General features: G+C 42.9%; 1 protein-coding gene across 1 annotated transcript; it reads left to right on the top strand.

The window, feature by feature from the left end:
* The first annotated feature begins 210 nt into the window (after positions 1 to 210).
* Positions 211 to 1170, top strand: LOC101945622 (olfactory receptor 14A16-like). The gene has a single exon (XM_024105986.1). The coding sequence runs from the start codon at positions 211 to 213 to the stop codon at positions 1168 to 1170; it is 960 nt and encodes a 319-aa protein (XP_023961754.1).
* Positions 1171 to 17013: the final 15843 nt, after the last annotated feature.

Consider the following 17013-nt stretch of genomic DNA (forward strand, 5'->3'; position numbering starts at 1 on the left):
CTAGTTTGATAACAGGACTGATTGCTTGTCAGATGCGAGAGCACTAACAGCACCAAAACATTGTAAGTGATGAGTGCTGTGCATCTTTGACATTCATATAATGAGATATTAGAGAAAGGGGAATCAGGGCTATTCCCTGTATCACTCTAATCCTGACCATTGTCTTTCTCATTCCTTCCACAGCCGTCACACAGCGTACTGAGGAAGAAAATGTCCAACCAAACCGCCGTGACCGAATTCCTTCTCCTGGGATTCTCTGATGTTCGGGAACTGCAGATTTTACACTTTGTGGTGTTTCTAGCGCTTTACCTTTTATCGCTGGTTGGGAATCTTCTCATCTTCATAGCCATAGCGCTCAACCACCAACTTCACACCCCCATGTACTTCTTCCTGATGAATCTGTCCATCCTAGACCTCGGCTCCATCTCTGTCACTGTCCCCAAATCCATGGCCAATTCCCTCATGAACACCAGATCAATTTCTTATTCTGCATGTGTTGCCCAAGTCTTTCTCTTTGCCTTCTTTGCTTCAGCAGATTTTGCCATACTGACCATCATGGCGTATGACCGATATGTTGCCATCTGCCAACCACTACACTATGAGACAGTGATGAACAGAAGAGCTTGTGTCCAAATGGCCGCCAGTGCCTGGATCAGTGTTTTTCTCTACTCTGCAGTGCACACTGGAAACACGTTTGCAATATCCTTCTGTGGAGGCAACATGGTGGATCAGTTCTTCTGTGAAATCCCCCAGCTCCTCAAGCTCGCCTGCTCTGACTCAGACCTCAGTGAAGTCGGGATTCTCGTCTTTAGTTTGTGCTTAACCTCAAGCTGCTTTGTTTTCATAATTGTGTCATATGTTCAGATCTTCACCATAGTGGTGAGAATCCCCTCTGAGCAGGGCCGGCATAAAGCCTTCTCCACCTGCGTCCCTCACCTCATTGTGGTCTCATTGTTTATTTGCATAGGGACCTTTGCCTACTTGAAACTCACCTTCAGCTCAACTTCAGGTCTGGATCTAGTGGTGTCTGTTCTCTATTCTGTGTTGCCACCAATGATGAATCCGATCATCTACAGCATGAGAAACAAGGAGCTCAAAGGTGCACTGAGTAAACTGATAGGTCAGAGGTTATTCTCTAAGAATAAAATGTCCATATTTCTCCTTCAGTAACAATTTCATTCTTTGTTTCTTTATATAATCAGCTGATGACATTATTGCCTCCATGAGAAAATACTGTTCAATCTGTTTATGCAGAATTGGGTATTTATACTAGTAAAACTCCAGACAAACATGACTCAAGAAAAAAGAAGTTATTATAGGTTTATACCAATGTAAATAAGATCAGAATCTATCTATCATATACTGTTACCCATCACCATACTATCTGAGCACCTTGCCCATAGACTCAGTAGCCATAGCAAAGTCCCTAGTGAGGTCTCTGGCTCTTCTTATTTTGGGGGGTAATTTCTGATTGAGATATCAATGCATTTGTTCTTTGTATTTCTTGTTTACTTGTTTGTCAGATTTTTTTTTTCTTAACTGGTTGGCTGGTGGTTTGGTTCATTCGTTTGGAGGTGGGAAAGCCTGGGGAGATGGTGAGTGTTTGGTTAGACAGGATTTTCTATGTTTGTTTTCTCTTGGAAGTGCCAATATGTCATCACTTTGATGGGGTTTTCTGAGTGAGCTGAAGGTTTGCTCCCCACAATGACAACCTCATTGAGTCATAATGATAGATTTCTATTTGATTGTGAATTATGTTAGCTAGCTAGGTAAATAATGAATAATCTATGGAGATTATTGTGCAAATTATTGTGCTTCTTTTCCTGTTAATGATTGTCTATGTCCATATCATGATTACTCCTTATTAAACATTATTTAACAATTATTTTTATGGCTATATCTTACTCTATCTGTCATTTACAAACAGTTCATCCTAAAATACTTGATGTTTGAACTTTGAGCAGTTTTGACAGGATACATTTTTAACATGCTCTCTTTCATTTCTCTGAACAAATGGAAGTATCACACTCGGGATCCTTAAAAATCAAGGAGCCAGTCCTCAGCTGGTGTAAATTGTCATAGCGCCATTGAGGTCAATAGATCTCTGAGAATTTTCACCAGCTGAGGATCTGCTCCAAACACTCATGATTATCAATTTAAAACTCACTCCCTTTGAATACTCTGTACAAAGGCCCTGATTCCACAGCCACTTCAACACAGTGTTTACTTTAATTGTATGAGTGGCCCCATTGAAGGTTTAAAGGTAAACTCATGCTTAAGTCCCTTTGGATATGGGTTAGGGTTATGCATAGGGCTTAAGGCTAACAAGAAACTGGTGTCAGACCCTGACACTGTCTCCATTTCTCTCCTTTCCCAGTCAAATAAAGCCTTACAATTGGTGCATTGGAATTACTCTCCCCTTCTTGGGTCTGAATTATTAACATAAAATAATTTTTTATCTCAAAGCCAGAATCTTTGGGCCTTCTTCTCCAGACTTACCAGTCCTTTACGACTCTTCATCATCAACCTCTCCCTCCTGGAAATCCTGCTCACCAGCATGCTCATCACCAAGGTGTTGACCAACATGGTGTGTTTCTTCCCTAGCTTCCATGCAAGTGCCATTGCGTGCACTGACCAAAACCCGTCCAATTTGCCAAAATGTCACTGTTTCCAGAAACGTTCCTGTTTGCACGGCTGGAATGTTCGCACTGGGGCCATCAACTCAGCTGAATCACATTTCCTGAAAAAGCAAAGTTATTATTCATACAAAAAGATTTTTCTGTATTCATTCAGTTTTTCCAGTGATACAGAGTAGGAGCTCACTTCAGCTTCTGTCAGAAGTAAATCACAGGGTAGCTCACAATTAGAGCTGGATGGAAAATTTCTGCTGAAACAGAGTTTTGTCCAAAAATGCTGATTCATAGAACCCAAAATGATTCACAGAAACATCTCAGGTTTGATGGATTTTCAGGGAAGAAAGGTCAGATTGGCAATGGATTGCCTGCCTGCCAAGCTGAGCTGCTAAGGAGCTGGAAGTTTGAAGACCCTGGTATGGGCTCCCAGAGGCTGTGGCTCGAGGGTAATGTCAGCATGCAAACAGCCCTGGCCCAGGAACACCAGGGTTTCCAGACTTCCAGGGCAGCTGGGTTCCTAAAATGGCCACTGAGTCACATAGTTTGGGCAACCAGCTGGCCTGGGAACCTGGAATCAGCTGTTGAGTGAAACTCACATTCTGCTCCTATTAGCAGCCATGAAACTGACAAGAATGTCAATTTCACTCAGCAGATGCCTGTGGAGCAAATTTTGTTTCTGAAGCACCATGTGTTGGTGTTTGTAAAACATCCCCCCCCCCTCCGACCCCCAGAGTTTTCAGTTAGAGGGAAATTTTGAAATAGCAACATTTCCCACAAAGTGGAAATCCCATGTTTTGGCCAGCTCTGCTTTCAAGCTTTGTTTGTTGTTATGGCCTCACTGGAAAACATCAAGGTACAATGTCCCTCCTCTCATCCTAATGTAGACACCAGGGCAACAGTAATCTGCTGAGGCACCTGAACAAACCAATGATGCTTCATTGACAGTGGAATTGTCGTCTGAAGTTGCAAACCAAGTCTGTTGACCTTCAAGATGTGCTGCTGGCCTACGTATTCTCCCAATCTTTCCTTAGGGCTTGGCTGGCTTGATGGGAAAATTATATGGAAGTTTCATTGGTGGAGGAGGGAGAATGTTAAAGTCAATGAATGGGGAATGATCCCCTGGTCAGTGAAAAGGGAAGAAGTCTAGTTTGGTTAAGTCGAATTGTATGGATGGTGAATAGGGAATAAGGAGGAGGGAAGGTCTGTGATTGTTGTCAAATGCAGGTCTGTGGCTGTTTCTGCTGGAGAATGTTTTGGTGGGTGAATGGAGGATAATCTAATAATTGGTAGGGGCAGAGGAGTCTATGGGTGGTGAAGGACAGATTTGTCTGGTTAGTGGAGGGCAGAGAATTCTACTGCTGGTTGAAAGAGGAAAATATTCTCGTTTGACTGATGGGGGAAATTTTGCCATTGGTTAATGGTGAAAAATTACAGTCAGTTAATGGGAGATTTTTATGCTGAAGGAAGGAGAATGTTTCCCAGGATGAATGGGTGAGGATTTGGTGGACCAAGTCAGTGTATTTTACATATATTCTTACAATACTGGGCAGAGGTCTAGCGTTTGGGCTTTCTTATGAGTCCAAAAGAACAATTAACACAAATATTGCTGTCACTTGATTTTACAGCATTTCTGAGAACTTGCAAGGAGTCTCCAGACTTGAAGCTGTGGGTCTCATGAAGAACAGCACAAATTCAACTCTTATGTAAACTGGTAGGGCAGTGTTAACTACATTAAGGTCAAGCCCTCTGACACCAGTACTGGATTTGAATCATTGAGGCCTTGTCTACACTTACCCCCCAATTCGAACTAAGGTACGCAACTTCAGCTACGTGAATAACGTAGCTGAAGTTCGAAGTACCTTAGTTTGAACTTACCTCGGTCCAGACGCGGCAGCAAGGCTCCCCCGTCAACTTCGCGGTACTCCTCTCGCCGAGCTGGAGTACCGCAGTTGACGGCGAGCACTTCCAGGTTCGACTTATCTCGTACAGACAAGACACGATAAGTCGAACCCAGAAGTTCGATTTGCTTGCCGCCGAACTACCGGGTAGTGTAGACCTAACCTTATTGTTACAGCACCAGTAGTACTCCATTTCAATAGAAGGGGGAATCGTTCTCCCACTCTTGCTGGCTTCTTTCAATAATTAGGGTTCCGGGACCTGGTGTGTCAGTGACTTTAGACACCTCACTGATGAATGGAGGAGAGAGAGAGATCATCCTTGATACGGGCTTGCATAGAGAAAGGATCCACTGCCCCTGTCCACATTGTCAGTGTTAGGGGTGTTCTGATGTGAGGCTCCCACAGTCACTCCATTTGAAGCTGTTCCACTCTGGATAAATAGTGGTTAGTTCTTCCCAATTTCTTTAGGGTGGCCTGTACAAAATGCACTGGGGATCTTTGTCCAGTTCCTAGAGGATGTCTCCCCATCACACTAATATCAACATTACTGGCCATAATTTGCACCCTTGTGGTCCATTACTAAGGAAGCATACAAGGATATGGAGAAGGGAATCTCTTTTTATGTACAGAAAGGGTCCTTCCAGGGCAGAGTAGAGGCACATTTCCAGAGACTGTTGAGTGGGGGAAGATTGCAGAGCTGCCACTTGGGCTTCTGTGTGCTTTGTTTTGTTCTACAACTGGAGGAGTGTTAACGGGACACTTCATCTTGAATGGTTCCTTGGAATATGCGCTAACTACTTATGCTAAACTATCTGTTCTACCTCATATTTAGCTGTGACACTGTGGCCTTGTCTACATTGCACAGTTTTGTTGACTAAAGGCAGCTTCTGTCCACAAAACAGTGGTGGTGTACACACTGCAATTCTCAGCCCACTGATTTAACTCTCCTGCTACACCAACATAATAAAACCACCTTGATGAGAGGCATAGAGTTTTTTGCAACATAGATAGAGCGACACAGCTATTGTAGATTTGTAAGAATCAAGTCTGTGTACTTTTTCAGCTGGCTTAACAAACACTTCTTGTCCTCTTCACTTAAGGAGTCAATATATTAAGTTACCTTCATTAGTCAACTTCTAAACTGGTGTCTTTGCTTCTTCCAGTACATTTTCAAAGGACATCTCTGACTTATCCAAGGCTAGCTTCTATTGCTGGACAAAGGTCTTCTACTGTTCCAGCAGATGCCTGGATGACATTGTATAATGACCCAAGAGGTTTCATCCTAGACCTCGGCTCCATCTCTGTCACTATCCTCAAATCCATGGCCAATTCCCTGATGAACAGCAGATCGATTTCTTATTCTGCATGTGTTGCCCAAGTCTTTCTCTTTGCCTTCTTTGCTTCAGCAGATTATGCCATACTGACCATCATGGCGTATGATCGATACGTCGCCATCTGCCAACCACTGCACTATGAGACAGTGATGAACAGGAAAGCTTGTGTCCAAATGGCAGCCAGTGCCTGGATCAGTGTTATTCTCTACTGTGCAGTGCACCCTGGAAACACATTTGCAATACCTTTCTGTGGAGGTAACATGGTGGATCAGTTCTTCTGTGAAATCCCCCAGCTCCTCAAAATCACCTGCTCTGACTCAGACCTCAGTGAAGATGGGTTTCTCATCTTTAGTTTATTCTTATGTTTAAGCTGCTTTGTTTTCATAATTGTGTCATATGTTCAGATCTTCACCACACTGGTGAGAATCCCCTCTGAGCAGGACTGGCATAAAGCCTTCTCCACCTGCCTTCCTCACCTCATTGTGGTCTCATTGTTACTTTTCACTACCACTTTTGCGTATCTGAAACCCATCTCCAGCCCTCTATCGGTTCTGAATCTCTTGGTAGCCGTTCTCTATTCTGTGTTGCCACCAATGATGAATCTACAGCATGAGGAACAAGGAGCTCAAATGTTCACTGAGGAAACTGATAGGTTGGAGGTTATTCATGAAGAATGAGAAGTCCATATTTATTCTTTGATCATGATTTCATTCTGTGTTTCTTTAGAAATATAATTAATTGATCATATTATTTTCTCCATGAGAACATACCGTGTTCTCCAGCATTCTTAACAGCCTCAGTAAGTTCTTATAAAGTTGGATTGGACAGTGACTGCCTTATAAGGCTTTCTGCATGTTGATGCAGTCCAGAGGCATGGTGTTTTGCAGGCTTTTCATACCGTGTTTTTGTAGAATTGGGTATTTACACTAGTAATAATCCAGACAAACTTGACTGAATGAAAAAAAGAGTTATTATAAGAATATAAGAACATAAGAATATGGCCATTCTTATGTTCTTATAAGAATGGCCATACTGGGTCAGACCAAAGGTCCATCCAGCCCAGTATCCTGTCTATTGGCAGTGGCCCATGCCAGGTGCCCCAGAGGGCATGAAGCTAACAGGTAGTGGTCAAGTGATTTCTCTCCTGCCATCCATCTCCACCCTCTGACAAACAGAGGCTATGAACATCATTCCTTGCCATCCTGGCTAATAGCCATTAATGGATTTAACCAGCATGAATTTATCCAGTTATTTTTTAAACCCTGTTATAGTGGGTTTTTTACCCATGAAAGCTTATGCCCAAATAAATCTGTTAGTCTTTAAGGTACACTATTATAGGTTTACATCAATGTAAATAAGATTAGAATCTATCTATCTATCTATCTATCTATCTATCTATCTATCTATCTATCTATCTATCTATCTATCTATCTATCTATCTATCTATCTATCTATCTATCTATCTAGCAATTATATAATGTTACCCATCACCATGCTATATGAGCACCTTGCACATAATATCAGTAGCAATAGCAAAAATTCCTAGTGGGGTCTATGGCTCTTCTTATTTTGGGTGATGATAAATCTGATTGAGCTATCAATGCATTTGTTATTTGTTTCTCTGTTTTTTAATGTATTTTTGTTTAGCTGGTTGGTTGGTGGTTTGATTTGTTTCTTTGTTCCAGGTGCTTTTGGAGGTGGAAAGGCCTGGGGAGATGGTGAGTGTTTGGTTCAATAGGATTTTCAATGTTTATCCTCTCTCGGGAGTGCACATACATCATCTCTTTGATGAGGTTTTTCTGAGCGCACTGAAGGTTTGCTCCCCACAATGATAAAAGGGTGCAAAAGAAGTTTCTGCATGGCTGAGTACCTGCTGAAATGATTATGTATATACTGTTGGGGTATTATTGTATTATTAATAATGTGTTGGGGAACAAAGAGCCTCAGAGAGGCATCTTTTTATGATTTTAACTTAAATGATTATGTAAAAGCTGTGTCATTGGTGCTGTGGTGGAAAGGCTGTTCTGAAGAGAAACTTTTTCCAGGGTTTCCTAAAGAAAATCTGATTTGGGATAATGAGGCCCAAACTGGATCCCATTGAAGTTACTGGGTCTAGCCCCTCACTTCTAAGAGATCAGGATTTGGCCAATGGCCAGTGCACACAAGGATCCAGATTTGGCTGACAGCACCCTGCTAAAAGTGAGGATGACGGAGATGTAAGGGTCACATTTTCCAACTCAGCTAGACCAGCGCCAATGCAGATTAGATCCACTGACATTACCAGTATAATACTGATGTTGTTCTGGCCCAAAGTCTCTGGGTTACACCCAGTGGTAATATAAACACTGATGTAAGTTACTTGTCTGGGGTCCTTTTGTTCTAACCTTGGTGTATTTCACTACGAGGGTGGTGAAGCATTGGAATGGGTTACCTAGGGAGGTGGACAAAGCCTTGGTTGGGATGATTTATTCTTCTACATAAAAGAATAAATGGACACAAATTGGACATCAGCAATGGTAACATACAAAAGCCAGTAGGGGAACAATTCAATCTTCCTGAATATTCTATAACAGATTTAGAAGTAGGCATATTTGAACAAAAGAACTTCAGAAACAGACTTCAAAGAGAAACTGCAGAACTAAAATTCATTTTCAAATTTAACACCATTAATTTGAGCTTGAATAGGGACTGGGAGTGGCTGGCTCACTACAAAAGCAGCTTTGCCTCTCCTGGAATGGACACCTCCTCATCTATTATTGGGAATGGACTACATCAACCCTGATCGAATTAGCCCTATCAACACTGGTTCTCCACTTGTGAGGTAACTCCCTTCTCTTCATGTGACAGTATAATAATGCCTGCATCTGTAACTTTCACTCGATGCATCTGAAGAAGTGGGTTTTTTACGCATGAAAGCTTATGCCCAAATAAATCTGTTAGTCTTTAAGTTGCCACCAGACTCCTTGTTGTTTTTGTGGATGCAGAATAACACGGCTTCCCCCTGATACTTGACACTACATCCACTGGATCTCGTTTGTTCGCATGCTTGTTGAACCCCTCAAAGAATTCTAGTAGATTGGTGAGGCATGATTTCCCTTTACAAAAACCATGTTGACTATTTCCAAACAAATTATGTTCATCTATGTGTTTGACAATTTTGGTCTTTATGATACTTTCAACCAATTTGCCCGGTACTGAAGTGAGGCTTACTGGCCTGTAGTTGCCAGGGTCATCTCTGGAGCCCTTTTTAAAACTTGGCGGCATATTAGCCATCCTCCGGTCATTTGGTACACAAGCTGATTTAAATGATAGGCTACAGATGACAGTTAGTAGTCTTGCAATTTCACATTTGAGTTTCTTCAGAACTCTTGGGTGAATACCATCAGGTATGGAGATTTATTACTGTTTAGTTTATCAGTTTGTTCCAAAACCTCCACTAATGACACCTCAGTTTGGGACAGTTCCTCAGATCTGTCACCCAAAAAGAATGGCTCAGGTCTGGGAATCTCCCTCACATTCTCAACAGTGAAGACCAATGCAAAGAATTCTTTTAGTTTCTCTGCAATGGCCTTATCGTCTTTGAGCGCTCTTTTAGCTTCTCGATCAGTCAGTGGCCCCCATGTTTGTTTAGCAGGCTTTCTGCTTCTGATGTATTTGAATTTTTTTCCCCATTGCTTTTGGAGTCTTTGGCTAGCTGTTCTTGAAATTCTTTTTTGATCTTTTTAATTATATTTGTAAACTTCATTTGCCAGAGTTTATGCTCTTTTCTATTTTCCTCACTAGGATTTATCTTCCACTTTTTAAAGGATTCCTTTTTGCCTCTAACTGCTTCTTTTACTTTGTTGTTTAACCGCCGTGGATCTTTTTCGGTTCTCTTACTATGTTTTTTAAATTTGGGTATACATTTAAGTTGAGCCTCTATTATGGTGTCTTTAAAACGTTTCCACGCAGCTTGCAGGGATTTTACTTTTGGTACTGTATCTTTTAATTTCTGTTTCACTAACCTCCTCATTTTTGTGTAGTTCCCCTTTCTGAAATTAACGGCTACAGTGTATTCTGTCACACTTACCCCTTAGGCCAGAATTTTCAGAATAACTCAGTTCCCATTCAAGCACCAAATTAACAGGTGCCCAGGAATGATATTTCTAACTGAGGGAACCATCATCACTCAACGCTAAAGCTGACCAGGAAAAGAAGTCCCATTATTCACCATTCCATCTATCTAGAGTATGTCTACCTACCTGCCATGACTGCAGTATCTGCGCCAGGACTGCTCAAAAATGTTCCATCAAAACCTTTTCCAATAGAAAATTACAGGGTTCACTGAAAAAAAAATCACACAAAGTCTCTACTGTACTTGCAATTTTTCAGTTTTTCTTCAAAAAAAAAAAAATGAAATCTGGAAAAAGAAACATTTTGGCTGAAAATTGAATTTTTTAAGTTTAATTTAATAGTTTCAGGCAATTTTCAGACAAAAATGTTCAGTTTTAGAATTATTTTGAGAAAAAGTCAAAATTATCATAAAGTACAAATATTTCTAACCACCTCTGTTTTAATCCCTACCTCTTTACTGTATTTATCCTCACCCCATCCCTATAGGGCAGGGGCGTGTTATTATACCCATGTTACAGATGGGAACTGAGGCCTAGAGAGAGAGCAATGTGCCCAAGATCACACAGGAAATCTGTGGCAAAGCAGGAATCTGAGCTGGGTCTTCTAGGTTAGTATCATAGAATATCAGGGTTGGAAGGGACCTCAAGAGGTCATCTAGTCCAACCCCCTGCTCAAAGCAGGACCACTCCACAACTAAATCATCCCAGCCAGGGCTTTGTCAAGCCGGGCCTTAAAAACCTCCAAGGAAGGAGACTCCACCACCTCCTTAGGTAACCCATTCCAGTGCTTCACCACCCTCATAGTGAAAAAGTTTTTCCTAGTATCCAATCTAAACCTCCCCCACTGCAACTTGAGACCATTACTCCCTGTCCTGTCATCTGCTACCACTGAGAACCGTCTAGATCCATCCTCTTTGGAACCCCCTTTCAGGTAGTTGAAGGCAGCTATCAAATCCCCCCACCCCATTCTTCTCTTTGGCAGACTAAACAATCCCAGTTCCCTCAGCCTCTCCTCATAAGTCATGTGCTCCAGCCCCCTAATCATTTTTGTTGCCCTCTGCTGGACTCTTTCCAATTTTTCCACATCCTTCTTCTAGTGTGGAGCCCCAAACTGTACATATGAGGTCTCACCAATGTTGAATAGAGGGGAATGATCACGTCCCTTGATCTGCTGGCAATGCCCCTACTTATACAGCCCAAAATGCCATTAGCCTTCTTGGCAACAAGGGCACACTGTTGATTCACATCCAGCTTCTCATCCACTGTAACCCCTTGGTCCTTTTCTGCAGAATTGCTGCCTAGCCATTCAGATCACTTTCACATGCAAAGAATATAGATTTGATACTCTGTGGTGGGCCAGATCCCCAGCCTGTGTAAACCAGCATATCTCCATTCAAATCATAGGACCAAATTCCCAGTTGGAGTAAATCATCCTAACTACTGTGAAGTCAATGGAACTGTATCAATTTCCACTGGCTTTGTACCTGGTCCTTAGTTGTTAGTCTTTGCCTCAGGGTACCTCCTAGTGACCTGCTTCAAGCAACTGGGTCAGCCTGAGCAGGAGGTACCTCTGATGGCTGCATCCCAGGAGATGCTGGTGCAATGCAAGAGAAAAAATGTCTCTGTTCTCCCAGAGGTAATTATGTGAGGTTAATGAAGAAACAGGCTATTCTAGGCCAACTGAGGCTCTGGTGCCACTAGGCTCTTAGCTACTGCAAGTCACATGTCTATGCTATATATTTTATTTCTGCAAACACCTTGGGGTACCCTTTCAGACTCTGCCCTGCCTTGTTTTTAGCCAAGGGTTCTTCCAGGGATGCTGTCATCATGAGGGATCCAGGATGGATGCTGTTTCACCTCTGTGGTGTTAGGATCAGCTAGGGAAGGTTGTCAGGTTGGTTTATTCCTGTGCTGAGATCACAGTGGGGCTCACAGCCCTGGAGACCGGATTCAGCTCTTTAACCCCTGAGCAGGGATATCCTGGGCTCTGACCATGTCTGAAGCCTGCACAAGCTGGGATCAGCTCTAGAGCTGGGAGGGTCTTTCAGTCCGTGATCCCATTTAGTCCATTGCCTCTGAGCCAAGCCTGCCCTAGGAGGGGAGCAGGGAGATCCCACCTGTGGAGTAGATCCCGGTCTGCTAGGAACTTCAGAGAGAGCCAGCAGTTCAGGACATACAGCAAGGGGACAGCAAATAACTGGATAACACAGTGATGGGTGCTTGCTAGATAGATAGATAGATAGATAGATAGATAGATAGATAGATAGATAGATAATGTCCAAACAATTCTGATGCCTGAGAATCGACTGCATCACAAGCTGAGACAAATTCCACAAAGACCAGCACAGTAAGTTTGGTATTTCAATTATATATTTTGGGCTATTAATATTTAAGAACATAAATGTGAAATTACAATCTGAACTGTTTTTGGGCTGGTCTACCGTGCTAAATTGATCTGATATACACTACTTATGTTACGTAAACAACGTAACTGACGTTGACATAGCTTAGATCCACTTAGCACGGTGTCTACACTATGCTATGTCGAAGGGAGGCGCTCTCCCCTCGACATATCTTCCACCTCTCGTTGAGATGGATTAACGACATCGACGAGAAAGCGCTCTCCCATGGATGTAGTGTGTCTTCACCAGACCCGGTAAATCGATGCTGCTGCATCACTTAAGAACTCCGATTAATCCTACCGGGTGCCTGTGTCCATCTTTAGGTGCCTAAATCCTTTTGTAATCCTGGTCCACAGAAATTACAGAAGCTGGGCTGGAGTCAAGGTAACCTGCAGGAGATTCTAGGGCCTGTGCCATGCAAATATCAGACTAGAGGATTATATTTATATTTTGGCTTGAAAATCCATGACTTCATGACTTTTTGCCTCTGGGACTCTGCTTCTGAGCTGTTGAGGCCCCAGGGAGTGAGTCCCTGCAAGCCCTTAGAAAATAGACATGGATAGACAGCCTTCTACAGCATCAGCCCTCTAGTGTCAGGGAAGCTCAAAGTCAGCTTATCTACAGACAGCAACAGGTTTCCATCTAGTTCTGTCAGTTCATTCTCAGAGTGAGGGGCGAACGGGCTCTTACATAGCTGTGTCTTTGGCTTCTAGATACTACAGCGGTAGGGAAATGGAGATAGAGAAATAATGACCAAAGAATCTTGGTGCTGGAAGATCGAATATATCACAAGTTGGGGAAAAATCCACAGTGTCCAGCACAGTAAATTCACTATTTCAATTAAATATAGCAGGGGATTAATATACAGAGCAAATGTAAGACCCTAAACATAAATGATCATTTGGACTCTTTAAGGCTTTTGCTGTCAGTTAAGTCATAGAGCTAGAGCCAGTCAGAGAAAAAATCAGTGTAAACTTTGACTTTCCCCTTTATTCGACATTGGTGAGGCCTCATCTGGAATACTGTGTCCAGTTTTGGGCCCCACACTACAAGAAGGATGTGGAAAAATTGGAAAGAGTCCAGCGGAGGGCAACAAAAATGATTAGGGGTCTGGAGCACATGACTTATGAGGAGAGGCTGAGGGAACTGGGATTGTTTAGTCTCCAGAAGAGAAGAATGAGGGGGGATTTGATAGCAGCCTTCAACTACCTGAAGGGGGGTTCCAAAGAGGATGGAGCTCGGCTGTTCTCAGTGGTGGCAGATGACAGAACAAGGAGCAATGGTCTCAAGTTGCAGTGGGGGAGGTCCAGGTTGGATATCAGGAAAAACTATTTCACTAGGAGGGTGGTGAAACACTGGAATGCGTTACCTAGGGAGGTGGTGGAGTCTCCTTCCTTGGAGGTTTTTAAGGCCCGGCTTGACAAAGCCCTGGCTGGGATGATTTAGCTGGGAATTGGTCCTGCTTTGAGCAGGGGGTTGGATTAGATGACCTCTTGAGGTCCCTTCCAACTCTGATATTCTATGATTCTATGATTCTATGACTTTGCATCAGATACCCAAAATCAGAAAAAAACCAGGATTTGGCAACCAAACATGTATTTGTTTTTAGCAAAATACCAGTGTTACGTGAAAATATTATGTTGCCAACAAAAGAAAATTGAGGTTTTCAGTTAAAAAAAAAAACATTTCAAGTATAGCAGAAATTTTACCTGGACATTTTTTTTAGTTTTAAATCCCATTTTAAAAACAAAAATGGGCAGAAAATCTCCGACCGCCCCTAATTGGAAATTGAGCTTTAAACAAAGTTGGGAAACATTATTCTTATATTTAATAATACAGCCATTCCAAACCTGTTTGTTCTATTGCAACCGTGTTTATTTTTGTTTCAAAGGAATAGTTATGGAAAGGTAAAAAAACAATATAGCACCAAAGCCTGCAGATTGTGTTCTGTACACACTAACACCTGTAAACACAGAGACAGTGTTGCACCAGCCATTTGAAGCCTCTCTATTTCAATCCAGCCCAAACAGAATCAAAATCTCCTGCTCTAGCCCCATATCCTCTGTCCCACACTGCTGCCAGCAGAACACCAATGCTGTAAACAGGTGCACAGAACATACAGATAGTAAAACACAGCCCCTCCCTAACCAAGATCATAGTCCTAGTAGACAAGGCAGAGAAAGTGGGGGACAAGAAACAGAGGCACAGAAAGGGGAAGCGACTTGACCATGGTCACCCAGAAGATCAGTGACAGAGACAAGAACGATAAACAATAGCAGTAACAGAGGGATGCTCCTAGCCCATCATTACACAGAGACGCATGTACAGCAGGTATCAGGGGCCATGAATCAATCTGCAATCAGGTAGCAGGCCATCTCTGCACATAACTCAGTGTGGAATCATCACAGACGAGCTGGCACTCGGGGCACTGGATATGTCTTTGTTGTGTTTCCCTGGAAAGAGGGGATCAGGCTGTGCCGCTGGTTTAGAAATTTAGTTACCTGTCCAAGTTGTTAGCCTGCTGTTTGTCCTAAGAAGAAATGAGTGGAAGGGACCTAGGTCACCGAGTCCAATCCCCTGCTCTCTCTGGCAACCCAATCATATAATCCCTACCCTAAACTGACACAGCTCCATGTTAAAACCAGTTAGGTTGTTTGTCAATGGCTCCTATTGGGAGGCAGCTCTATATCGTCCCTCCTCTGATGCGGACAAACTTTCTTCTCATTTCCAAGCTAAATTTACTCCTGGACAATTTATCCCCATTCCTTCTTGTGCCAACATTGTCCTTTCGCATCAATAGCTCTTCTTCCTCTCTGGTGTTTACCCCCTTGATGTATTTATAGAGAGTGATCATATCCCCTCTCAGCTGACATTTTGCAAAGTTAATTAGCCAAACGCTTTTAGGCTACATCCACTCAGGAAGCTAGTTCTGTGATTCACCAGCTTGCATACATGTACTCATGTGCTAGCTTCATGAGCATAAATAGCAGTGTACCTGCACTAGCCATGCTGAATTCAAACCCACCTGAACCCTGGGGCTATGTATTCAGTAGAGTTTCCCCTTCTGCTATGGCTATACTACTTTTTAGTCTTGTGCTAGCCATCCTCGAGCTATTGCAAGTAGTGTATGTGATCTGGGAATCACTCCCCTGGCTCGTAGTGTAGATGTAGCCTTATTCTTCTTTCCTAAAGTAGCTCTCCATTGTTGCAATAGGATGACCATTATTCCTAAGATTGTTGGGTTTGGGTTTTAACTTGTTTCATATTTACACTGCATTTTATCAAGCCTCATCTTGGACCAGATGCTCAGATAGAGGAAAAGGACGCCATCCATTAACTGTAAGGGAACTGTGGCAATTTACAGTGGTGTGACAATGCTCCTCACTAGTGCTGTGATTGTCAGAGGTGAGGAGATGGAAGGACTCTAGCCTGACCACTGCCCTTGCCCATCCTTCCACAGACAGTTCATGATGTATTGAGAAAGAAAATGTCCAACTGGACCACTGTGACCGATTTCCTTCTCCTGGGATTCTCTGAGGTTCGGGAACTGCAGATTTTACACTCTGTGGTGTTTCTAGGGATTTATCTGGCAGCCCTGGTGGGAAATCTCCTTGTTATCATCCCTGTAATGGTCGACCACCACCTTCACACCCCCATGTACTTCTTCCTGATGAATTTGTCCATACTAGACCTCGGCTCCATCTCCGTCACTGTCCCCAAGTCCATGGCCAACTCCCTATTGAACACAAGGTCGATTTCTTATTCTTTCTTTTCATTTTCCTCACTACGGTTGACTTTGCTTTTCTCACCATCATGGCGTACGACCGATACATCGACATTTGACAACCACTGCACTATGAGACTATAATGAACAGGGGAGCTTCTGTCCAAATGGCAGCCAGTGCCTGGATCAGTGGAATTCTGGTTTCTACTATGCAGACTGGGAATATATTTTCATTACCTTTTTGTGGTGGTAACAAGGTGGATCAGTTCTTCTGTGAAATCCCCCAGCTGCTCAAGATCACCTGCAATGACTCATAGCTCAGTAAAGATGTTATTACTTCTTTTTTCTTCTTCTTAGGCTTAAGCTGCTTTGCTTTTATAATTGTGTCATATGTTTAAATATTCAAAGCAGTGCTGAGAATCCCCTCTGAGCAGGGCCGGCATAAAACTTTCTCCACCTGTCTCCCTCACCTCAGTGTGGTCTCCTTGTTTGTTTTGTGATGGGGCAAGGCCAGATGGCTACAGCAAAATAGTGAGGAACAGGTATGTTAGCCCCGGGCTAAACAAATCCCTGGTACCATGGTAACCAAATGGCAGTTGCTCCATACCAATGAAGACACCTGGGGCCAATTAAGATCCTTCTAGAAGGCAGGAGAGACAGCTAGATTGTTTGGAACACCTGAAGCCAATCAAGGACTGGCTGGAACTAGTTAAAAGCCTCCAAGTTAGTCAGTGTGGTGTGGGTGTCAGGAGCTATAGGAGGGAGCTGTGCTGTTGGAGGAATGAAGTAGTACGAATCCATATCAGGTGCAAGCAAGGAGGCCGTGAGGTAATTGTGAAGAAGATATTGAATGGGGGCTGCTGTGGGGAAGTAGCCCAGGGAATTGTACATGCCCTATTTCCAAAAAGTC

This window comes from Chrysemys picta, chromosome 12 (assembly GCF_011386835.1).
Source record: "Chrysemys picta bellii isolate R12L10 chromosome 12, ASM1138683v2, whole genome shotgun sequence".
In the NCBI taxonomy this organism is placed as follows: Eukaryota; Metazoa; Chordata; order Testudines; family Emydidae; genus Chrysemys; species Chrysemys picta.

Bases quoted from the DNA above. Each gene is read 5' to 3' on its own strand.
- LOC101945622 (XM_024105986.1), top strand. From the start codon at position 211: ATGTCCAACCAAACCGCCGTGACCGAATTCCTTCTCCTGGGATTCTCT.